The sequence below is a fragment of the Pavona decussata genome, unplaced genomic scaffold (genome assembly GCF_977016875.1).
Source record: "Pavona decussata unplaced genomic scaffold, jaPavDecu1.1 SCAFFOLD_102, whole genome shotgun sequence".
NCBI classification, from domain to species: domain Eukaryota; kingdom Metazoa; phylum Cnidaria; class Anthozoa; order Scleractinia; family Agariciidae; genus Pavona; species Pavona decussata.
Window position 1 is genome coordinate 2,515,126 of NW_028145517.1, and position 25,982 is coordinate 2,541,107.

The 25,982-nt window shown below is 39.6% G+C and overlaps 5 protein-coding genes across 5 annotated transcripts in view; 2 read left to right on the forward strand and 3 right to left on the reverse strand.

The window, feature by feature from the left end:
- LOC146471605 (nucleoporin p58/p45-like) overlaps positions 1–25,982 on the forward strand; it is a 47,420-nt gene that overhangs the window by 2,195 nt on the left and 19,243 nt on the right. The gene's annotated exons all lie outside the window — the stretch shown is intronic.
- Positions 744–19,525, reverse strand: LOC146471606 (uncharacterized). The gene is made up of 2 exons (XM_085120141.1): positions 16,090–19,525; positions 744–1,452 (listed from the first exon to the last, which is right to left on the reverse strand). The coding sequence occupies exon 1, from the start codon at positions 17,401–17,403 to the stop codon at positions 16,282–16,284; it is 1,122 nt and encodes a 373-aa protein (XP_084976267.1). The 5' UTR covers positions 17,404–19,525; the 3' UTR covers positions 744–1,452; positions 16,090–16,281.
- On the reverse strand, positions 1,446–3,422 carry LOC146471607 (uncharacterized). The gene has a single exon (XM_085120137.1). It carries the CDS (start codon positions 3,242–3,244, stop codon positions 1,790–1,792), a length of 1,455 nt encoding a protein of 484 aa, XP_084976263.1. The 5' UTR covers positions 3,245–3,422; the 3' UTR covers positions 1,446–1,789.
- Positions 3,673–6,478, reverse strand: LOC146471608 (uncharacterized). Its single transcript, XM_085120132.1, has one exon. It carries the CDS (start codon positions 6,413–6,415, stop codon positions 4,856–4,858), a length of 1,560 nt encoding a protein of 519 aa, XP_084976258.1. The 5' UTR covers positions 6,416–6,478; the 3' UTR covers positions 3,673–4,855.
- Positions 23,049–25,908, forward strand: LOC146471609 (uncharacterized). Its single transcript, XM_085120130.1, has one exon. The coding sequence runs from the start codon at positions 23,076–23,078 to the stop codon at positions 24,657–24,659; it is 1,584 nt and encodes a 527-aa protein (XP_084976256.1). The 5' UTR covers positions 23,049–23,075; the 3' UTR covers positions 24,660–25,908.

The window sequence follows — 25,982 nt, forward strand, 5'->3', positions numbered from 1 at the left end:
AATATCAACGAAAAAGTCGTCTGAATCGTACTCCTTCCTCCGTATTGTCAGTTGTCGCCATTTTGAAGTTCTATTTTATATTAAACACTTATCAATGTAGGACTGTACTTTTTATTTGAATGGAAACTTAACATTCTGAGAATGGTGTTAGCAAAGACTGTTTTGAGCAAGTTAATTCAGTAGACTAAATTTGGCATGCATCATAGATATTTTGGCATGTGCACAAAACGAATGTGAATGCTACTCATGTGTGCACATACCACACTCTGCAGACTCGTCTAGAATGAAATAGTCAAGGAATAATTGAACACAGTCTTAATAATCTTGCACAAACAAATGATGAATTAAGATGAAAACTAAACTTTTGTGTAGCATTGTTCAACATCATGCAAGAGCTTGTCCAATTACACACAGCACTTTAAAATTATATTCAAGATCCTTTATGTACATGTTACGCTTTATTAAATGCAATGAGAACTTTGGCAAAGATGGTGAGGCTTGAAATAATGTTAGCCCTTTAATACAACTTTTACGCAAAAGTGGCACTGTGCCGGTAACGTCATGCAACAGATTAATCTAATACATACAGAACAATGCTATTATATTGCTTGATCCAAAATACATATCTATCACTTATGTAAAAAAGGCAATGGGAACATTAGCAAAGTTGGTGGGGAATTTATAACATCTAAAAATAATCTACCTTTTTACATAAAAGTGAAATTTTACTCAGTTGATAAATATATCTTATTCGATGGTTTTACATATAATACGCGTGGATATTTTGCGAGTTGCGTAGTATTTTTCCGAGCCCCGGAGGGGCGAGAAAAAATACGAGCAATGAGCAAAATGTCCGCGAGTATTATATGTAAAACCATCGAATAAGAGATTTATTATTCCACTACAAAAAGATTTTGTTATTTTGGCTTCTCTGTTTTGGTAACCGTTTTGAAATACACCCGGCATTATCTGTCCATCGGTATATGGCGCGTACGAATGATGTAAACAACTCAGAAAGCCAGTTAAATGTCTTTAATTTGATTGGATAAAATGAAAAGATAAATGACAAGTGATTGGCATGCTTAAAACTTGTTTTCGAGCTTCCATCGTTTCAAAAACTATTCTTCGTCCAGTCTGGCCATTGTTGCTCCTTTTTTCTGCCTTTTCCGTCCGTATTCGCTCTGTTGTAAACCAGTCAAACCGGGACATTACAGTGTATTACGGACTCATATTTTGCGTATTCTCTTGACCTTATTTGGTGAAATGACATAATAGTGGAATAATAAGGAATCTAAATTCACTTTACATGATCGCCACAGTGGGTCAAACTTTGTTATTGATGTCAAATCTAGTTGATGAGTTGAGTCTCCAACACTACAGAACAATGTCTCATTACTATTAAAAAAACAACTCCATGCTATGAGTTGTGATATTGTAACGAGAACTTAGCTGCTGGCCACTTTTGGGCCTTAACCATTTAATCCCTATAGTGATCAGCATCAAATTTCTCCTCGTACCACTACGACTCGTGTTTCCCCCTACACTTCTTTCGAGCACGAAAGAAATGCTGTGCTTCTGTTATAAAGCACGCTTCCAGCCTGCTTCACAACAGAGCAGGTCATAGTTGAGGCTTTATTTGTTAAAGAAATAATCATATTCTCCATCAAGGCACTCTGGGGAAGGACTATAGTTATTGTAGTCCAAATCGTCTTGTTCTTCCTCTGACTCAGGAAATCGTTCAGGCGTACTATAATCATTGTATTCCCAATCGTCTGGTTCTTCCTCTGACTCAGGAATCAGGAATCAGCAAGTTGGAAGTAATATCTGAGGCTGAAGAGAGCTCCAGGGCATGCAAGAAATAAACAGCTGTGGAGAAGTTATCGATCTTTGTCTGTTCTCCTTGCATAGTGGAATTGAAACATTCCTGTAGAAGGTCCGTAACAGGGTTAAGGGTTTCAAGATCTAATGGTCCATCTAACTTTAACACTTTGCCATCTGGTAAGGTGAATTCGAGTTGTAATGTCTCCCATTTTGGATTCGGTTTTCCATCTCCATGAATGGCGCCACATACTTTCATGACTTTGCTCCCTAAACACTTAAAGAATACTTTGCTCTCTACGTTCTTGTTAGCAATAGTTGCAGGCTTGAAAGTGCTTGCCTCTAATGACGTTCGTAAGAATAATTCGAGCAAAACTTTGTTGGGTAGTTCCTTCAAGTCATGGAGATTTACAATGCAGTAAAACCTTGAAGCATCTTCACCGAGACGTTCAAGAATCTTTGCTTCTGACCTCTTAGATATCTGACGGATAGTTTCTTCAATCATCTTAGGAAACTTTGATTGTTCCCATTCAAACTTTTCCAGTGTCTTGATTCTCCATATGGTCAACCACTTTTCAAGGCTGTCTCCAAATTGCAGTTCCTTATGGAACTCAGCTATCGCAGTCTGTACATAGGCATGAGTAGGCTTTGTGTTTCTGGTGTCGTCTTTGAAACGAAGCCTGTTTCCTTCCGTCAAGTTTGCCTTGTCTGGAAAGAAGCAACACAGCCAAACAAAGAAATCATCTGTTATTGGCGGCACCGTCTCACCTAGTTCCTTTTGAAGGAGTTCAACCACTGCCTTCATCGGTTCCACAACACATTTACGGCCTTCAGACTTCACAGTTAAATCTCCACAAGTTATTTGAATGCGTAGAAATGGATCGGTTTTATGGCTATAGTCTCCAATGTACAAAGTCTGGATCATCAAACTCCTCTCGCAACTCGGTAAATGAAGTGTTATACTGCGGTCTTCGCAGAAGCGGGTGGTTACCATGACAGACCTTCGATTTCCGGAGTGAAATTCTTCAAACTTCCTCACCCATGTAAATAGTTTAGCGGCTACCGGTCCGTTTCTTTGCCACACGTCTACTGTTTTATCATAGGTAAGTGTGCCCTTTCTAGTTGTTAGAAGCGCACATGCTCGAAGAAGATCAACAAGATCACCTCCGTGATAGTCGGCGCGGCGATCATCATATGCACTTCGATGGTAACGGAAACGGGCTCGCCGCCTTTCGACTATGCAACACTTGATTAGGTACTCAGCTTTCGCTCGCAAAAGGTTTGAATGCAGGACGCTTCTCGTGTTTTTGGTCACTTGGAGAAATCTCTGGCAAGTAAGAGTGATGCTCTTGAAGGAACTGGGATCTTCTATAAACGAAACGATTTTGTGAAGACAATCATCTGGTAAGGACAAAATGGACGCCATCTTGATATAGCTTGATATCGAAGGTGTGCTTTTCAACGTCACGCAAGGTTAACTCGGGGAAATGACGCGCATCGATGTGTTCTAAAACGTTTCCGCTTTCATTTTGCAACAACAAAATAAATTGTAGGTCGTGTTCGGGAAAGGGTCACACCAAACTTTTACTAAGCACACGATTTCTGGACCCATTTTGCAATCCTGTTACTTAAAAAATCTTACCGGAATGAATTTTTAGTAACTACTGTTTCAGTGTAAGGCCAGTCGAACGCAATCCACACCACCCTCTCCTTATCTTTTCCACACCAGCGGATTTCGTTTTGCCTTTCGTTCACCGACCAAAACCATCGAAAACGGCGTCAACTTTTTTTGTGGCCGTTGTCACCCGTCCATACACCGCAAAATATATGCGAAAACACATCACAAATAGTATAAAAGGAAAACTGACATTTTATTGTCTAATAAATGAAGATAGAGCAACCCCCTCCTAAAATTAGCACAGCTTCGGCTCTTATAATAGCACAATCTATTAATTCTAATGATTAAAACACAAACAGTATTGATTACTGAGCGCAAACAGTTAGATCATTTGATATTATGTAAGAAAATTGTGTGCAGCAATCTTACTTTCTGTGGCAACTTTTGCGTGGGACAAAAAACTCACTTTGTGAGTATGAATGCTTTTTGAGAAGTAAAAAAGTTCAAGAAAGAACTAAATACTCTATTATCATATAAACTATCCCTGACAGAGTAATCTCTAACACAATACCACTTGTTAATGACAATAAGAGGTGAGGGTAACAAGGGGTTACCTTTAACAACCAATACGAATATGTATGTTCTCACTGTACTGATTTCATGCTGCTAGATGAGAGAATTCAAAAAATGATAAAGAAATGTTATTATTGGGAATCTTCTATTTTATTATTTTTTTTTTTTCATCTCCTTTCGTTCTGCAATGGCCACTTTGTTTGATCCAGCAGTGATATTGTAAGGGGACCTTATGGTCGCTGTTAAGGGGGATTGAAAGGTATTTTAGCTGTGCATGTTTAGTCTCCTCTTGCCATAGCTAGGATGCACACGCTAGCTGAATCAATAGAAATTTCTACCAAAAGTGGCAGGCACAACACACACAGGAAGTCGGTGCAAAATGAGATGTAAAATCATGTGAGCCAGAAATAAAGCCTGCAAGGAAGCATTTTAAAATTTGTTTTTATCTCGAAATTTTGTATAGTGACATACCATGACTTTGTTGCATAAATGCAATATTCAGGATATCTCCTAAAATAGAGAGGTTTGGGGAATGTTATCCTAAAGAATTTTTTGATCAAGTTGTGATATTGTAAGGAGAAATTACCTGCTCATCTGCTCACTTTTGCAGCCTTAACCCTTTGATCCCTAACAGTGATCAGCATCAAATTTCTCCTTGTAATATCAATGCTTATTTAACCCCTTAGGTCAAGAGAATAAAGGATATGATCACCCAAGGTGAATTTTCTTGATATTTAAAAAACTTATCCCTAGTACATTTGTAAGAAAGGTATGGGGACAAGATAGGAGAAGTTTTTCTTTGACACTATGGGTTAAAGGATTCTAAATAATCGTCATTTATCTGTACTATGGGGGATTGTATTCGTTGTTTTCCCAATAGTCTGGATCTTCCTCTGGCTCAGAGACAGTTAATCGTTGTAGTGCAATCGACTCGTCAAACCTGCTGAAAGCAATATCTAAGGCTGAAGAGAGTTCCAGGGCATGTAAGAAATAAACCAGAGTGCAGTAGTTATTAATCTCTGTCTCCTCCTCTTGCATAGTTGAATTGAAACATTCCTGTAGAAGGTCTGTAACAGGGTTAAGGGTTTCAAGATCTAATGGTGCATCTAACTTTAACACTGTGCCATCTGGTAAGTTGAATTCGAGTTGTAATTTCTCCCATTCTGTATCAAATATTTCATCTCCGTGAATGGCGCCACATACTTTCATGACTTTGCTCCCTGAACACTTAAAGATGACTCTGCTCTCTACGTTCTTGTTAGCAATCGTTGCAGGCTTGAAAGTGCTTGCTTCTAATGACGTTCGTAAAAATAAGTCGAGCAAAACTTTGTTGGGTAGTTTATTCAAGTCTTGGAAACTTGCAATGCTGCAAAATCTGGAAGCATCTTCTCCCAGACGTTCAAGAATCCTTGTTTCTGATCTTTTGGATAATTGACGGATAGTTTCTGTTGTCACCTCAGCATACTTTGATGGTTCCCATTCAAACTTTGTCTCGGTGTTCCATATAGTCAACAGCTTTTCAAGGCTGTTTTCAAATTGCAGTTCCTTGTGGAACTCAGCTATCGCAGTCTGCACAGAGGGATGAGTAGGTTTTGTGTTTCTGGTATCGTCTTTGAAACGAAGCCTGTTTCCTTCCGTCAAGTTTGCCTTGTCTGGAAATAAGAAACACAGCCAGACAAAGAAATCATCTGTTATTGGTGGAACCGTCTCGCCTAGTTCCTTCTGAAGGAGTTCAACCACTGCCTTCATCGGTTCCACTACGATACGTTTAACTTCTTCCCCTTCCCAAGAAAAGCATTCCGCTTCATGCGACGACCAATAGTAGTCAAAGGACTCCACAGTTAAATCTCCACAAGTTATTTGAATGCGTAGACTTGGATCAATTTCATGGCTATAGTCTTCAAAGTACCTAGTTTGAATCACCATACTCCTCTTGCAACTCGGTAAATGAAGTGTTATACTGCGGTCTTCGTCGAAGAAGGTATACGTGACAATACCTTCATTTCCGGTGTGTGTTTCTACAAAATTCCTTACCCATGTCAACAGTTTAGCGGCTACCGGTCCGTTTCTTTGCCAGACGTCTACAACTTTCTCATAGGTTAGTGTGTTCTTTGTAGTTGTTAGACGCGTGCATCCTCGAAGAAGAGCAACAAGATTACGTGCCTCATCAGCGTGGCGATGGTAAGAGAAATTGGTGGCTTGTGTCCTAATTTCTACGATGCAACACTTCATAAGATACTCGGCTTTCGCTCGCAAAAGGTTTGAATGCAGGACGCTTCTCGCGTTTTTGGTCACTTGGAGAAATCTCTGGCAAGTAAGAGCGATGCTGTGAAAGGAACTGGGATCTTCTATAAACGAAACGATTTTGTAAAGACAATCATCTGGTAAGGACAAAATGGAAGCCATCTTGACATAGCTTGATATCGAAGGTGTGCTTTTCAACGACACGCAAGGTTAACTCGGGGAAATGAGGCGCATCGGTGTGTTCTAAAACGTTTCCGCTTTCATTTAATTGTAGGTCGTGTTCGGGAAAGGGTCGCCTCAAACTTTTACTAAGCACACGATTTCTGGACCCATTTTGCAGTCCTGTTACTTAAAAAATCGTACCGAAATGAATTTTTAGTAACTATTGTTTCAGTGTAAGGCCAGTCGAACGCAATACACACTACGCTCTCCTTATCTTTTCCACACCAGTGGATTTCGTTTTGCCTTTCGTCCACCGACCAAAACGATAGAAAACGTCGTCAACATTTTTTGTCGCCGTTTTCACCCGTCCATACACCGCAAAATATATGCGAAAACGCATCACAAATAGTATAAAAGAAAAACAAACATTTTATTGTTTAGTAAAAACTAAATGAAGGTGGAACAACTATATCCCCTAAAATCAGCACAGCTTCAACTCTTCAATCTTTTAATACTAATAATTAAACACAAACAGTATTACTGAACACAAACAGTTAGATTATTTGATATTATGTAAGAAAATTGTGTGCAGCAATCTTACTTTCTGTGGCAACTTTTGCCTGGGACAAAACAGTCACTTGTGAGTATGAATGCTTTTTGAGAAATAAAAAAGTTCGTATGTTTTTAAGAGTTCCCACACAGAAAAAAAAAAACTAAATTCTCTATAAACTATCCCTGACCACTAATCTCTACCATAATTGTGAACGGCAAGAAGAGGTGAGGGTAACAAGGGGTAACCTTTACGAACCATTACCAATATATGTGTTCTCCTTACTGTAGTGATTTTATTTTGCTAAATGAGAGAATTCAAAAAATGATAAAAAAAATGTTTTTATTGAACATCTTCTATTTTATTTTATTTCATGTTTTTTTCATCTCCTTTCGTTCTGCAATAGCCACTCCGTTTGACCCAGCTGTGATATTGTGAGAAGACCTCATGGTCGCTATTAAGGATGATTGAAAGGCATTTTACCTGTGCATGTGTAGTCTCCTCTTGCCATAGCTAGGATGTACGCCCAAGCCAAATCAATAGAATTTTCCACCAAAAAGTGGCATACACAACACACAGGAAGTGCAAACTGGGGTGTAAAATCATGTGAGACAGAAAAAAAGCCTGCAAGGAAGCATTTTAAAATTTGTTTTTATGTCAAAAATTTTGTACAGTGACATACCATGATTTTGTTGCATAAATGTAATATTCAGGATTTCTCCTAAAATAGAGAGGTTTGGGGGAATGTTATCCTGAAGAATTTCCTGTAAAAGAGACAGGAACTTTTTTGCATTATGTCAGTTCTGCTGAGTAACCTATGATGTCTCATACTGCCAGAAAAGTTAAAAGAAGAATACTCTTAAAATGGGCAATAAAAGCCATAGGTTACCAACAAAGATTTTCAGATTTTTTACATAAACTGAAATTTAGAAGTTTTTTTTTTTTTTGGAGCTGAGTTTTTTCCAGGGTAAGTGCTTTAACGTACAAATTGGTGTGAGAGAATTGCCCAAGAAAAGAATTAAAAACATATCTATAGTTAAGTTTTTCCATCTGATAGGAATTATATATATACATATTTGCTTTTTTTTTTTTGCCTCGCATACACTATAACAGAAAGAAACCCTTCCGAACCTCCTTTAGCCTTTAAGTAATGTTTAAAACACGAGCGGCAGTGTTTTATTGGGATTTAAAACCACAAGGTGCAGCAGAGTGGTTTAACACCCGATAAAACACGTGCTGCGAGTTTTTTGAACTGCTTCAAAAACATTCCTGGAAAAGCATGTGTCAAGAGAGTTCATAACAATGATACTTTTGTGAACATAGGAAATAAGCATACGAGAAAAACATTAACACTGCATACTAATAAGGAGGAGGTTTGATTGGGTTTTAAAACAACCGCATGTGATGTTTTATTGACCATTTGATAGGTCAATGGGCTTCTGAATTATGAATGAGTTTGTGAAGCCCTAAAAGTGATCAGCATCTGAATTCTCCTTACAATATCACTGCTTGATTAAACGTTCAGATCATGAGAATAAAGAAAATGATCACCAAAGATAAAACATGTTGATGTTCAAACAAATTCTCCCAGCTGGTATCCTAACAAATATATGAGAGCAGTAAGAAGAATATTTATCATGATATTTGGGCCTTAAAGAGTTAATAATCGTTGTCATCTCTCCATACTCTTCTGGGGGGGCTGTCTTCCAAGTAAAAGTGATCTAACTCTTCATTTCACCCATTAAAATGTTCAAACAGAGTAAATATGTCAGAGCTGTTGAAAGCAAGATGTGAGGCTGAAGAGAACTCCAAGGCATCCAAGAAATAAACAGCTGTGCGGAAGTTATCGATCCCTGTCTGCTTTCCTTGCATAGTTGAATTGAAACATTCCTGTAGTAGGTCCTTAACTGGGCTGAGGATGTTTAGATTTAACGGTGCATCTAACTTTAACACTTTGCCATCTGGCAAGGTGAATTCGAGTTGTAATGTCTCCCATGTTGGAATCGATTTTCCATCTCCATGAATGGAGCCGCATACTTTCATGACTTTGCTCCCTAAACACTTGAAGAATACTTTGCTCTCTACGTTCATGTTAGCAATCGTTGCAGGCTTGAAAGCGCTTGCTTCTAATGACGTTCGTAAAAATAATTCGAGCAAAACTTTGTCGGGAAGTTTCCATAAGTAAGGGTCCTTTACCGTGGGGTAAAACCTTGAAGCATCGTCTCCCAGACATTCAAGTATACTTGTTTCTGATCTTTTAGATAACTGACTGATAGTTTCTGTAATCATCTCAAGATACTGAGATGATTGTTTCCATTCGATTGCCTGGGTGTTCCATTCGGTCAACAGCATTTCAAGGCTGTCTCCAAATTGCAGTTTTTTGTGGAACTCAGCTATCGCAGTCTGTACAGAGACCTGAGTAGGTTTTGTGTTTCTTGTATCGTCTTTGAAACGAAGCCTGTTTCCTTCCATCAAGTTTGCCTTGTCTGGAAAGAAGCAACACAGCCAAAGAAAGAAATCATCTGTTATTGGTGGAACCGTCTCACCTAGTTCCTTTTGAAGAAGTTCAACCACTGGCTTCATCGGTTCCACAGCACGTTTAACTTCTTCCAGTTTCCAAGACAAGTATTCTTCACGCGACAAGCGACTGAAGCCTTCAGACTTCACAGTTAAATCTCCACAAGTTATTTGAATACGTAGACTTGGAACAATTTCGTGGCTATGGTCTCCAAAGTACCAAGTCTGGATCACCATACTCCTCTCGCAACTCGGTAAATGAAGTGTTATACTGCGGCTTTCGTGGAAGGTGGTTTTCCTGCCTTGATTGTCGGACTGTGATTTTAAATTCCTTACCCATGTAAACAGTTTAGCGGCTACCGGTCCGTTTCTTTGCCAGACGTCTACTACTTTATCATAGGTAAGTGTGTTCTTTGAAGTTATTAAACGCGCGCATTCTCGAAGAAGAGTAGCAACGTCACGTCCGTAATCGACGTGGTGATGGCAGCCGCGATGGTTAGGGAAATGTTTGGCTCGTCCTCTTTCGACGATGTAACACTTGATGAGATACTCGGCTTTCGCTCGCAAAAGGTTTGAATTCAGGACACTTCTCGTGTTTTTGGTCACTTGGAGAAATCTCTGGCAAGTTAGAGTGATGCTGTGAAAGGAACTGGGATCTTCTATAAACGAAACGATTTTGTGAAGACAATCATCTGGTAAGGACAAAATGGACGCCATCTGTAGTTTGATTGTCTGAAATGTCTAGGGGGAGGAGACGGCTGACATTTCAGTCTAGTAGTGTGCTTTTGAACGTCACGCAAGGTTAACTCGGGGAAATGACGCGCAAGGTCCATTCTAAAATGTTTCCTCTTTCACTTGCAACAACAAAATATATTGTAGGTCGTTTTCGGGAAAGAGTCGCACCAAACTTTTACCAAGCACACGATTTCAAGACCCATTTTGCAATCCTGTTACTTAAGAAATCTTACCGAAATGAATGTTTAGTAACTACTGTTTCAGTGTAAGGCTAGTCGAACCGGCAATCTAAACCACCCTCCCCTTATCTTTTCCACACCAGTGGATTTCGTTTTGCCTTTCGTCCACCGACCAAAACGATAGAAAACGGCGTCAATTTTTTTGTGGCCGTTTTCACCCGTCCATACACCGCAAAATATATGCGAAAACACATCACAAATAGTATATTAAAGAAAAACAAACATTTTATTGTTTGGTGAATAAAGGTGGAACAACCATATCTCCTAAAATTAGCACAACTTCAAATCTTCAATCTTTTAATTCTAATAATTAAAAAACAAACAGCATTACTGAACGCAAACAGTTAGATTATTTGTGTGCAGCAATCGTACTTTCTGTGGCAACTTTTGCCTGGGACAAAACAGTCACTTTGTGGGTATGAAATCAATGCTTTTTGAGAAATGAAAAAGTTCAAGGTATGTTTTTAAGAGTTCCCACACAAAAAAAACTAAATTCTCTATAAACTATCCCTGACACAGTAATCTCTAACACAATACGACTTGTGAATGGCAATAAGAGGTGAGGGGTTTCAAGTGGTTATCTTTAAGCTCCAATGCGAATATGTTATTCTCCTCACTGTACTGATTTCATGTTGCTAGATGAGAGAATTCAAAAAATGATAAAGAAATGTTATTATTCAGAATCTTTAAGTTTTATTTTATTTTTTTTTTTCATCTCCCTTCGTTCTGCAATGGCCACTCTGTTTGACCCAGCAGTGATATTGTGAGAAGACCTTATGGTCGCTATTAAGGATGATTGAAAGGCATTTAGTTAGCTGTGTATGTGTAGTTTCCTCTTGCCATAGCTAGGATGCACGCCCCAGCTAAAACAATAGAAATTTCTACCAAAAGTGGCAGGCACAACACACAGGAAGAGCAAAATGAGGTGTAAAATCCTGGAAGCCAGAAATAGAACCTGGAAGGAAGCATTAATTTGTTATCTCGAAATTTTGTACTGTGACCTACCTTGATTTTTTTTGCATGCATGCAATATTCAGGATACCTCCTTAATTAGAGAGGTTTGGGGGATTGTTATCCTGAAGAATTTTCTGTAAAAGAGACAGCAACTTTTTTGTATAACGTCAGTTCCGCTGAGTAACTTTTGATGTCTCATGCTGCCAGAAAAGTTTAAAAAAAGAAGAAGAATACATGGACTCTTTTAAAATAGCCAATAAAAACCACAGGCTACCAACAAAGATTTTCAGATCATTTACATAAACTGAAATTTAGGAGTTCATTTTGTGGAGCTGAGTTTTGTCCATGGTAAGTGCTTTCATGTTCAAATTGGCCTTAGAGAATTGCCGAAGGAGAGAGTTGTAAAGATATCTATAGTTCTGGTTTTTCACATGAAAGGAAATACTGTTTTTTTTTTTTTTCATTGCCTCGCATTCACTATAACAGAAAGAAACCCTTTCGAGCCTCCTTAAGCCTTTAAGTAATGTTTAAAACACGAGCAGCAGTGTTTTATCGGGATTTAAAACCATGAGGCACAGCCGAGTGGTTTTAGACCCGATAAAACACGTGTTGTGAGTTTTTTCAACGGCTTCAAAAACATTCCTGGTAGAGCATGTGTCAAGAGAGTTAATAATGATGCTTTTGTGAACCTTGTAAATTAGCATACAAGAAAAACATTAAACACCGCATACTAATAACGAGGAGATTTGATTGAGTTTTAAAACCACTGCATGTGATGTTTTATCAACCATTTGATAGGTCAATGGGCTTATGAATTATTAATGAGTTTGTGAAGACTCAATAGTGATCAACATCTTCCCTGCTAGCAGAGGTCTCTGACAGTGAGAAGGAGAGAGACCTCTGCCGGCCCCCTGACGTGTTCTCTCATGTAGCCGCCGACCAGATTTTTGGTAGAAACTGACCGGTTTTCAAAACCAGTTTCCGTTAATGTGTAATGCGCATGCTCTGTTCAGATTGTACGCTGGAAATCTCCGAGTCCACAGTTGTTATGGCTTCAGCTAGTTTACAAGTTTCGCACTTCAATTATTAAGCGTTTGCCATCTTCAAAATCCTTACTTCGCTTGATTAACACAATTCTACTTTGCAAAAGCATTTCTTACAGAGCCGTGAAGATTTCTTTTGAAAGTCAGGAGTGTTATCCAAAAAAGCGCAAACCTTAGCTTTCCAATCTCCTGTATTTAGTAATCGCCATGTGCAGATGTTCTGGCCGCTTAACTTGAAATTTACTCCGCACGAAAGGCAGTTTCCATCTTTGCCTACAGATGCTGGTTTTACTGGTGTACCATGGAGAATTATGTTCTTTGAATTTGCGATTTCGTTGAGGGGTCCGTGGCATTTCCACATACAGCTGACAGTAATCGCCCTACCGCGGCTGCTGTTTTGCGCGCAAACCGGTTTGCGATGCTCGTGTTACATGCGGCTAAAATGTCACTCGTTGCCAGGAAACACTAGCGCATGCACGACAGAAGATTCGTCGGGGGCCGGCAGAGGTCTCTCTCCTTCTCGCTGTCAGAGACCTCTGCTAGCAGGGAAATCAGCATCTGAATTCTCCTTACAATATCACTGCTTGTTTAAACATTCAGATAATGAGAATAAAGAAAATGATCACCAAAGATAAAACATGTTGATGTTCAAACAAATTCTCCCAACTGGTATCATAACAAATATATGAGAGCAGTAAGAAGAATATTCATCATGATATTGGGCCTTAAAGAGTTAATAATCGTCGTCATCTCTCCATGCTCTTCTGGGGGGACGGTCTTCCAAGTCAGGAAATTGTTGACGCAGAGTAAATCTGTTAAATCTGTTGAAAGCAAGATGTGAGGCTGAAGAGAGCTCCAAGGCATGCAAGAAATAAACAGCTGTGCAGAAGGTATTGATCTCTGTCTGCTTTCCTTGGATACTTGAATTGAAACATTCCTGTAGGAGGTCCTTAACTGGACTGAGGATTTTTAGATTTAACGGTGCATCTAACTTTAACACTTTGCCATCTGGTAAGGTGAATTCGAGTTGTAATGTCTCCCATTTTGGAATTGATTTTCCGTCTCCATGAATGGCGCCACATACTTTCATCACTTTGCTCCCTACACACTTGAAGAATACTCTGCTCTCTACGTTCTTGTTAGCAATCGTTGCAGGCTTGAAAGTGCTTGCTTCTAGTGACGTTCGTAAAAATAAGTCAAGCAAAACATTGTTGGGTAGTTCCTTCAAGTCATGGCAATTTATAATGCGGTAAAACCTTGAGGCATCTTCACCGAGACGTTCAAGAATCTTTGTTACTGATCTTTTAGATAACTGACGGATAGTTTCATCAATCATTTTTGATTGTTCCCATTCCAACTTTTCCGTTGTCTTGTTGTTCCATTTGGTCAACAGCTTCTCAAGGCAGTGTTCAAATTGCATTTCCTTGTGGAACTCAGCTATCGCAGTCTGCACAGTAGGGTGAGTAGGTTTTGTGTTTCTAGTATCGTCTTTGAAACGAAGCCTGTTTCCTTCCGTCAAGTTTGCCTTGTCTGGAAAGAAGCAACACAGCCAAAGAAAGAAATCATCTGTTATTGGTGGAACCGTCTCACCTAGTTCCTTTTGAAGAAGTTCAACCACTGGCTTCATCGGTTCCACAGAGCGTTTAACTTCTCCCAGTTTCCAAGACAAGTATTCTTCACTCGACGAGCGACTGAAGCCTTCAGACTTCACAGTTAAATCTCCACAAGTTATTTGAATCCGTAGACTTGGAACAATTTCATGGCTATAGTCTCCAAAGTACCAAGTCTGGATCACCATAGTTTTCTCGCAACTCGGTAAATGAAGTGTTATACTGCGGCTTTCGCGGAAGGTGGTTTTCATGACAGTTCCTTGATTGTCGGAGTGTGATTTTAAATTCCTTACCCATGTAAACATTTTAGCGGCTACCGGTCCGTTTCTTTGCCAGACGTCTACTACTTTATCATAGGTAAGTGTGTTCTTTGAAGTTGTTAAACGCGCGCATTCTCGAAGAAGAGTAACAAGGTAACGTCCGTCATCGGCGTGGCGATGGTTAGGGAAATTGGCGGCTCGTCTCCCTTCGACGATGTAACACTTGATGAGATACTCGGCTTTCGCTCGCAAAAGGTTTGAATGCAGGACACTTCTCGTGTTTTTGGTCACTTGGAGAAATCTCTGGCAAGTTAGAGTGATGCTGTTAAAGAAACTGGGGTGGTCCAGAAACGAAACGATTTTGTGAAGACAATCATCCGGTAAGGACAAAATGGACGCCATCTTGGTATAGCTCGAAGTGCATCCCAGAGCCCTCGTTACCCTTGTCCAGCTGAACGGTTCCGCTGGACAAGGGTAACGAGGGCTCCGTGAACGAGATTTTTAGCGTCACGCAATGCAAACTTGGGAAAATGATGCGGAAACAAAATGTATTGTAGGTCGTGTTCGAGAAATGGCCTCAGCAAACTTTTGACTTTTGCAATCCTGTAACTTAAAACGTCGTACAATGAATTTTTAGTAAGTCCTTAATCCACACCACCCACTCCTTATCTTTTCCACACCAGTGGATTTCGTTTACCGACCATAACGATGGAAAACGGCCTCAAAGGTATTTGTAACCGTGTTTGCTCGTCCATACACCACCACATATATGTTCATAATATGTGTCACAGAGTGTTGGACATTACTTTCCAAAGAATAGCATGTCAGTCATCAGGATGGAGAGGTTGTTACATGACAGAAATCAGTTTTAGTCTCCCCAATTAGTAAGGCACTTGTGCTCGGCTTTTAAGATTTGCCCGGGGATTTGAGACTCAATTAAAGTTGTTGTTGTTGTTATTATTATTATTATTATTATTATTATTGTTGTTGTTGTTGTTGTTGTTGTTATTATTATTATTATTATTATTATTATTATTATTATTATTATTATTATTATTATTATTATTATAAGGATAAGGACGATAAACCGAAGGCCCCGTCTCACAACACTTCAATGGAACCCTGTGGGACGTTAAAGAACCCACACACTAATCGCAAAGAGTAGGGCATGGAGTTCCCGGTGTGCTGGTCTGGTCTTTGTGCTATTTCATGATTTCATGGGTTGGGTGGGTTGGATGAGGTCGCTAATGGACATATGCTGATGTCCGATCTCACCCTTGCACTGTAGTAATGTAAACCGCATTTGAATATGCATATAGAAAATGCGGTATATAAATACCATTACCATTACCATTGTTATTATTATTTTATTCATTTTGCATTCATTTTTCCTTTCATCTCGGCCCTTTTGATTGAATGCCGCAAAATACAAATTCCCAGCGGAATTCGCTAGATAGAAATTAATTACAAATGTGTTTTCATGTTTGCGTGACGATGGCTTATGTGTTGTCGCTAACAGTAGACTGTCTTCGCAGAATTGTGTCCTTTGTAGATGACCCGAGTTCTTTTACAGTGACCAAAAACACGAGAAATGTCCTGCATAAGAAGTTTTTACGAGTGAAAGTGATGGACACATTGGGTCAAACTTTGTTATTGATGTCAAATCTAGTAGATGAGTTGTGTTTCCAACACTACTGAACTATGTCTCATTACTAGTGAAACAACTCCATGCTATGAGTTGTCATATTGTAAGGAGAAAATAGCACTTTTGGGGCTTAACCAATTAATCCCTATAGTGATCAGCATGAAATTTATCCTTGTAGAAGTAGGACTCGACTACGACTCGTGTTTCTCCCTACACTTCTTTCGAGCACGAAAAAAAAAAGGCTGTGCTTCTTTGTAAAGCACGCTTCCAGCTTGCTTCAGTTACAACGGAACAGGTCACAGTCGAGGCTTCTTTATTTATTAAAGAAATAATCATATTCACTGCACGGCCAATCGACTGCCTGTGCTTCTTCCTCTGACTCAGGATATCGTTGAAGCGGACTATAGTCATCGTATTCCCAATCGTCTGGTTCTTGACGCGTAATCAGCCTCTTGATAGCGAGATGTGAGGCTGAAGAGAGCTCCAAGGCATGTAAGAAATAAACAGCTGTGCAGAAGTTATCGATCCCTGTCTCCTTTCCTTGCATAGCTGAATTGAAACATTCCTGTAGGAGGTCCTTAACTGGGCTGAGGACTTCAAGATCTAATGGTGCATCTAACTTTGACACTTTGCCATTTGGTAAGGTAAATTCGAGTTGTAATGTCTCCCATGTTGGAATCAATTTTCCATCTCCATGAATGGCGCCACACACTTTCATGACTTTGCTCCCTAAACACTTGAAGAATACTCTGCTCTCGACGTTCTTCTTAGCAATGTTTGCAGGCGTAAAAGTGCTTGCTTCTAATGACGTTCGTAGAAATAAGTCGAGCAAAACTCTGTGGGGAAGTTTCCTCAAGTCAGAGTCATCTACCATTTGGTAAAATCTTGATGCATCTTCTCCCAGACGTTCAAGAATCCTTGTTTCTGATCTTTTAGATAACTGACGGATAGTTTCTGTAATCATCTCAAGATACTTTGATTGTTCCCCTTCAAACTTTTCCACTGTCTGGGTTTTCCATATGGTCAACAGCTTTTCAAGGCTGTTTTCAAATTGCATTTCCTTTTGGAACTCAGCTATCGCAGTCTGCACAGTAGGGTGAGTAGGTTTTGTGTTTCTAGTATCGTCTTTGAAACGAAGCCTGTTTCCTTCCGTCAAGTTTGCCTTGTCTGGAAAGAAGCAACACAGCCAAAGAAAGAAATCATCTGTTATTGGTGGAACCGTCTCACCTAGTTCCTTTTGAAGAAGTTCAACCACTGGCTTCATCGGTTTCACTGCACGTTTAACCTCTTCCAATTTCCAAGACAAGTATTCTTCACTCGACGAGCGACTGAAGCCTTCAGACTTCACAGTTAAATCTCCACAAGTTATTTGAATCCGTAGACTTGGAACAATTTCATGGCTATAGTCACCAAAGTACCAAGTCTGGATCACCATAGTCCTCTCGCAACTCGGTAAATGAAGTGTTATACGGCGTTCTTCCCTGAAGGTGGTTTTCTTGACATAATCTTGGATTTTGGAGGGGTGTGTTTCTACAAAATTCCTAACCCATGTAAACAGTTTAGCGGCTACCGGGCCGTTGCTTTGCCAGACGTCTACAACTTTATCGTAGGTAAGTGTGTTCTTTGTGGTTGTTAGACTCGCGCATTCTTGAAGAAGAGCAACAAGATGAAGCCCGTCATGGTAAGCATCGCAACCTTCATTCACTTCACTACGCTTATCGACTATGCGACACTTGATGAGGTAGTCAGTCGGCCTTCGCTCGCAAAAGATTTGAATGCAGGACGCTTCTCGTGTTTTTGGTCACTTGGAGAAATCTCTGGCAAGTAAGAGTGATGCTGTTAAAGGAACTGGGATCTTCTATAAACGAAACGATTTTGTGAAGACAATCATCTGGTAAGGACAAAATGGACGCCATCTTGCTAAAGCTTGATATCGAAGGTGTGTTGTTCAGTGTCACGCAAGTCAAACTTGGGAAAATGAAGCGAAAAAAATGTATTGTATGTAGATCGTGTTCTAGAAATGGCCTCAGCAAACGTTTGCTAAACACACGTTGTCAAGACCCATTTTTCAATCCTGTAACTTAAAACGTCTTACAATGAATTTTTAGTAAGTCTTTAATCCACACCCCCCTCTCTTTATCTTTTCCACACCAGTGGATTTCGTTTTGCCATCGGCCATAACGATGGAAAACGGCATCAACGGTTTTTGTCACCGTGTTCGCCCGTTCATACACCAAAAAATATGTGTGCATTTTATGCATCACAGAGTCCTGGACATTATATTTCCAAAGAATAGTATGTTAGTCATCAGGATGGAGAGGTTATCACATGACAGAAGTTAGTTTTATTCATTTTGCATTTATTTTTCCTTTCATCTCGGCCCTTTTGATTGAATGCCGCAAAATGTAAATTCCCACCGGAATTCGCTAGATAGGAATTAATTGCAAATTACAATACGTAGGTCATGCGTGCCTATGTTTGCGTGACGATAGTTTTTGTGTTGTCGCTAACAGACGACTGTGTTTGCAGCATTGTTTCCTATGTAGATGACCCGAGTTCTTCTTACAGTGACCAAAAACACGAGAAGTGTCCTGCATAAGAATTGTTTACGAGTGAAAGTGATGTACATATTCGGTCAAACTTTGTTATTGATGTCAAATCTAGTAAAACAACACTCCATGCTACGGTTCTCTGATATCTTCTGGAATTCATGATCAATGTGTAGGATAGATGTAATAAGGCCAGACCTCAGGACTGAACAATGTTTTATTACTAGTGAAACAACTCCATGTTTCGGGGCCCTGATATCCTTTGGAATACCTGATCTATGTATGGAATAAATGTGATAAGGCCAGGCCTCAGTACTGAGGACTATTCCCCCTCCTGTGTTTTAGACAGTGATTTGGTTCTTTAACACTTTCCACTAGTTTAATACGGTTCAAAAAGTGACTGGCAACAACATCACTGTTTTGTAATTTAATGCCATGCCAAGTGAACAGTTAACAGCCAGTGATTCACAACAGAATACGTGTACCAACAAGAGCTCCATCTACGACTTGTTGAAAGTTTTCTTTTTAAATCATTGCAGTTTGCAGTAGACTGCTAAGGCCAAGTAGATCGTGATGCAATTCCTGTGAATTAAACTACGTTTGAGGCAACCAAACTTATTTGGAATAGGGTTAGGTTCTGTTGTACAGTAGTTAACTTCTGCAAAAGTTTCCAAGAAAACTTAGTTCCTATTTGAGAAAGTGAGAGATCAAGATGGCTGGTTCTTGGGATAGTTGAGTTATTAAAGTGAATGAATTACATGCACAGGAACAGTGATACAAACGAGCATTTTTCTTTGCTCTGAACTGTATTGGAACTAAATCAAAATTATTTTCAATTGTCTTTCCTCTAGAAAGAAAATAACAAGGTGTCTGATCAAGGTACTTTTCTATGATTCCTGTGCATAATGAAAGCACTAACAGGGATTTCAATAAGTTTAGTTGTCACCAGCCGCCAATGATGATACTGTTAGCAGCTGTGGCCATTGAAGGACCGATAAGCCCCCTCCTCCCCCCCCCCCCCCCCCCCGTTAGGGGAGTCTGGGGACATCCTCCCCCTGAAAAGTTAGAAATATAGAGGCTTGGAAAGGTAACTTCCCAGCACTGTCCTGGGCATAAAATTGAGTGATATTATTTATGCTAGTTTTTATTAGAATGGTTCACAGTCTTTGTTGTTTGATATTGACATTTTTTGTTTCTATTTAAAGTATTTGTGTCATGTTTTAATTCGGTTTTTTTTTCATTGCCTCGCATACACTATAACAGAAAGAAACCCTTTAGAGCCTCCTTAAGCCTTTAAGACCCAATAGTGATCAGCATCTGAATTCTCCTTACAATATCACTGCTTGGTTAAACATTCAGATAATGAGAATAAAGAAAATGATCACCAAAGATAAAACACCTTGATGTTCAAACAAATTCTCCCAACTGGTATCATAACAAATACATGAGAGCAGTAAGAAGAATATTCATCATGATATTGGGCCTTACAGAGTTAATAATCGTCGTCATCTGTCCATGCTCTTCTTGGGGGACTGTCTTCCAAGTAAAAGTCATCTGACTCTTCCCCTGACTCGGGAAATCGTTGAAGCGCGAGAAAGCTGTCGAAAGCAAGGTCATTAAATTCTGTAAGATCCAAGACATTTAAGAAATAAGTAGCTGTGAGGAAGTTACCAATCTTTGGGATTTGCTGTTCGCTTTCCACAGTCTGACGAGAACACTCCTGTAGAAGGTCTGTAACGGGACCCAAGATCTCAAGATCTAATGGTGACTCTAGCTTCAATAATTTGCCGTCTGGTAAGGAGAATTCAAATTCCAACTTGTCATCGTAGATTTGAACTTGTGGGAAAAACTCGTCACTTCCACTAACGGAGCAACGAACTTTCATGACTTTGCCTCCAAAACACCTAAACAAAGCCTTTCGTTCTACGTACTTGTTAGCAATCATGGCAAGCTTGCAAGTGCTAGCTTCCAATGATGTTCGAAGAAATAAGTCAAGCACAACTTGGTTTGGTAGTTCGATCATACAAATGTCCCCAGTTACAGTTGTGACAAACCTTGAAGCAATTTCTCCTATATGTTCAAGAATCTTTGTTTCTGATCTCTGAGCTAGCAGACGGAAAGTTTCTTCAATCATCGTTGGATACTTTGATTCATGCCATTCTTCCTTTTCACGCGTCTTGACATTCCACTGAGTCAACAGATCTTGAAGCCTTTTTCCAAATTGAAGTTCCTTGTGGAACTCATCTATAAGAGTCTGCAAAGAGACACTAGTAGGCTTCGTGTTTCTGGTATCGTCTTTAAAACTAAGCCTGTTTCCTTCCAACAACTTAGAATTGTCTGGAAAGAAGCAACACAGCCAGACAAAGAAATGATCTGTTATTGGAGGAACGGTCTCGCCAAGTTCCTTCTGAAGAAGTTTAACAATTGTTCTCATTGGGTCTACAACACATCTAATATCCTCCTTTTTCCAAAGCATGTTGTCTTCACGTGAGAAGCGAGGAAAGCCTCCAGACATCAAATTTAAATCTCCACAAGTTGCGTCGATGTTTGGACAGAGAGCATCGTCATTGCCAAAGCTATGGTAGTCCCGAGTCTGGATAACTATGTTCCTCTTGCAACTCGGCAAATGGAGGGTTACGGTTTTCTCGAATCCAGTGAGAAACTCTTCTACATGTAGTTCCCTTATCCATGTGAAGAGTTTAGCCGCTACAGGTCCATTTTGTTGCCATACATCTGCCACTCTATCCGGGGTAAGTGTTTTTTTTGCGGCTGTGAGACGAGCACATCCGCGAAGCATGGGAATTAAATCTTCTCTAACAGTAAACATTCCCTCGTTTCTATTTTCGACTATGCAACACTTGATTAGGTACTCGGCTTTCGCTCGCAAAAGGTTTGAATGCAGGACGCTTGTCGTGTTTTTGGTGACTTGGAGAAATCTCTGGCAAGTTAGAGTGATGCTGTGGAAGGAACTGGGAACTTCTATAAACGAAATGATTTTGTGAAGACAGTCATCTGGTAAGATCAAAATGGACGCCATCTTGATATCGAGGGAGTGCCGTTCAACTTCACGGTCTCGTCATGCAAGTTATGATCCACATGGGTGAGTTTTGTAAACGTCTCCGCTTTCATTTGGCGTCAACTAAATACAGTAAATATGTTGTGGGCCAGGTTCGAGAAAGGGTCTCAGGAAACGTCTGCTAAGCATACGAGTCTCAAGCCCCATTTTACATTCCAGTAACTAGAAAGTTCTAACAATGTATTTTTAGTAATCTCTTTTTGTATTCTTTTTCCGGTATAAGGCCAATCAAACGCGTTCTTCGAACACTCAAACCTTTCCTCATCTTTTTCACACCAATAGTTTTTCGTTTGCCTTTCGTTTATCGACCAAAACGACAGAGAACGGCGTCAACGTTGTTTGTCATCGTTGTCGTCCGTCCATACACTGCAAAATATAAGCGAAAACTCATCACGAAGAGTTTACCATTATATTACCAGAGAATACTATGACAGTCACATGAGAACGCAACAAAATGCAAATTCCCATCAAAGTATAGCCATCCAATGAATTACAAATTACATTATTTACTCGATGCGTGCCTGTGTTTGCGTGACACAAACAGACGAACTAATTCCCAGTATCGGAGAATCGAAAAAACGCTACGTTGACGCGCGGAGTTCTTTTTGCAGCTTCGCCCTCACCTGCCAGAGATATCTTCAAGCGACCAAAACACGAGAAGTGTCCTGTATACGAAGTTTTTAACTAGCGAAAGTCCATTATTTGATCACGCGTTACGTGGTCGAGATTGGTGATGATTACCACAAGTTGACGAAACTTAAGGGGCTCTTCTTCGTGGTTCTGCGCGGCTTACTGTAGCAAAAGGAGCGCTTACTTTCGATAAAGTGATCGATGTTTGGCAAACAAGTGGTCCTGTGGCTACGTAGCTCTTCACGTGGATTTTAAATCAAGAATCAAGCAGAAGAGAAGACGAACCAACAGAAACTTGTTTTACAGAACGGAGGATCGAGTTTAACACTTCATTTCTCTTTGGTTTATGCATCAGTTTTAGTTCTCCTTTGGCGGCTTCGTACTTATCTCCTTATCTAAAATATTACTGTTGCAAATATTATTGTCTAGTTCTTCCAACTCGTTTTGAAGGGATGTCTTAGTTTGTTTCTGCGTTTCTACATGCTGTTGCTTTCCATGATAGTCCACCTTGTTTATCTAGTCGATCCAGAGTAAGGTTCCAATCACCCGATATAACAACCTTTGAGGTGTCTGTTTTTTATCCATTGTGTGCGGCCGTCGATGATTTGATAGAGTTTTCTTGATCACAATGATTGCTTGGAGCATAGATATTAACATTGAAAAATCATTCCTCTCCAATATTGATCTTAGCAATTATAAATTATAAATTTTGTTGTGGTGTGATAAATTAGACCCATCAGTTTTCTCCAGAAACGCTGTTTTGTACCTCCCCCCCCCCCCCCCCCCCCTCCCCTGCCGTGAGGTGCATAGAATTATCGGAAACAGAGATCCTCGAAACGAGGCCTGATCAACATGGCGTCCGTGTTCTCGCTGACGGATGACTGTCTTCTCGGGATTGTTTCTCATGTCGATGACCCGAGTTCTTTTTACAGCTTCGTCCTCACCTGCCAAAGATTCTTTCAAGTGGCTAGAAACACGAGAAGCGTCTTGCATACGAAACTTTTGCGAGCGAAAGCCGAGTATTATATCAAGCGTTACGTAGTCGAAATTGGCGATGATTACGATAAATGTTGCAAATTAAAGGATCTTCTCCGTGATTCTGCACGGCTAACAGCGGCAAAGCGAATGATAACCTATGACAAAGTGATAAATGTGTGGGAAACCAACGGACCTGTGGTCGCCAAACTCTTTACCTGGCTCAGAAATCTAGAATTCAGCGAAGAAGAAGGCCATCCAAGAGCCACCTGTTTTACTGAACACAGGAAATTTACGCTTCACTTACCTAGCTGTGGAAAGAGCATGGTGATCGAGACTTCCTACTTTGGTGATTACGGTCATAATTACGATCCAGAACTAAGCATTCACGTAACCTGTGGAGATTTGGATGTGAAGTCGGAAGGTTTTACCCGCTACTCACCTGAAGATTACATGTATTGGGGGGAGGAGGAAGTTAAAGGTGCTGTGGAACCGATGAAAGAAGTCATAGAACTTCTGCAAAAAGAGCTTGGCGAAACTGTCTCCCCAATAACAGATTGTTTCTTCATCTGGCTGTGTTACTTCTTCCCAGGCCAGTATAGTCTGCACGAGGAACATAGGCTTAGTTTTAAGGATACTGCGAGAAACACGAAGCCTACCCCTCTTTCTGTGCAAGCTGCTATCGATCAGTTCCTCAAGTATCAAGACATCGAAAACAGTCTTCAAAAATTAGTGTCTGGGTGGGAAAGTGGTGAAGACCAAGAGTCAAAGAATCCCAAAATGATTGCAGAAACTGTGCGTCTGTTGGCTCAGAGATTGGAAAGGAAGATCCTGGAATGCCTGGAAAGAGATTCTTTTAGATTTTATGGCATTGCAAATGACTACGACTTAAGGAAATTGCCAAAACAACTTCAGGCTGACTTGATTCTACGAACGTCCTTAGAAGCAAGTGGTTATAATGCTGGCTCAATTGCCGACAAGTACGTGGAGAACAGAGCTTCCTTCAGGTGTGTTGGGGGCAAATGGATGAAAGTGTTTTCCTCAATGCATAGTGATGGAGCAAGTTACCCAAGCTGGTATGAAGTGCAAATTGAGTTCACTTTACCAGATGGCAAATTGATCAAGTTAAAAGGTGAAGATCAACCGTTGGATATCGAGAAGCTGAGCCCAGTTACAGAACTTCTACAGGAAGGTATCAGTCTGCGTATGCAAGGAGAGGATCGCATCCCAAAGATTGGTAACCGTCTGACTGCTGCTTATTTCTTTGAAGTCTTGGAGTTTTTTGCACCTGATGGCACCCTAGGAAGGTATAATAACCTGATCTCATCAGAATCAGAGGAGGAATTATCAGATGACGAATCAGCAAAGGAATTGTCACATGATGAATCAGCGAAGGAATTGTCAGATGACGAATCAGCAAAAGAATTGTCACATGACGAATCGGAGGAAAGTGAACAGTAACCACATACCTGCCTTGCATTATCAGCGATTTCAGCACAATACCTCAGTTTGTTTTCTGATAAATCCTGCAAATTTGCATCAGTTTTCAAACATGTTGGAAAACCCTGTGATATTGTGGGAATAAGTGATGCTGAAATTGCCACTGGTTTACACATATAATTTAAAATTAAGTAAAACAGAAATTGCATTTGAAAAGGATAACAAAGTTAATATCACATGCATAAACAAACCTGTAAAATGTTTAATTTCTCACTACTTGATCAACCAGTGTGAATTCTTTTCAGCTTTAAAATACATAACAATGTATGCATTTTTTTTCCAAAATGGAAGCTCATCTCTGAAAAAACGTGTGGCTACCCCCAATTTTCTTTCTCAATTTTAATATAGCCCTTGCTAAGACCTTCTTTTTGCACATAGTCATAACATGTTCAAAATACCTTTGAATTAGAAAGCACCATTTAGAAATTATCCTGCTTTCTCAGAGCATCCAGAGATGAATAGAACTTATGTACAGCAGCAAAAGGAGGCAACGTCCCCAATGTTTCTTAAAAGTCTTGTTACAAAATTTTTCTGTTGGGGAATGAATAAAAAAGGCTTGCACGATTATTATTGACTTGCTATATTTAATTTTTTTTTATGAAGTATTTATTTGCCTGTTTGTTCAACTAATGTGATCAGTTTTCCAGAGACACAGCTTGTGGAAGAATAGTCCAATTTTTGGGGAAATGATCCCAGTGTTTTGTCATAAAGTATGCTGAATAATTTGGCACCTGTATTAACAGTTACTACAACATTAAGTTGTTAAATGTTTGATTGCTTAGCCACTGGTATTGTTATTCCCGAGATTTCCAGAATATTTTCAGCAATTACATGTAATTCAATCTGTGAATTAAAAATCAAGAAAACTAAAAATTTAATTTTGGGTAGTGATATGCTCAAAAGCAGTCTAAACTGTCAATTCCTAGTAGGAATAAAAACTTTAACAAGTAAATTAGTTGTATTTTAGTCATGTGCAAGCTAACTATATCTCTATAAGTAGATTGTAGAATAAAAAGAGAGTAGATTAAAAGATTAACTCAACTGGCTGTTATAGTAAAGATTTAATTTAGTGTATTCATGCATGAATGCAGCAAAAACTGTTAACTTTAAAGTAGGACAAAAAGACTTGGTCATGTTCATGTTGACTGTATCTGTGAGTACATTGCAGACTAAAAAAAGAGTAGAATAAAAATTAAATGATTTTGCTTTTATATTTTACCACTTCATTTCATTTGGTGAGTGAGTCTATGCATTGTGTGAAGATGCAGTACTGTAGCTGTTAGG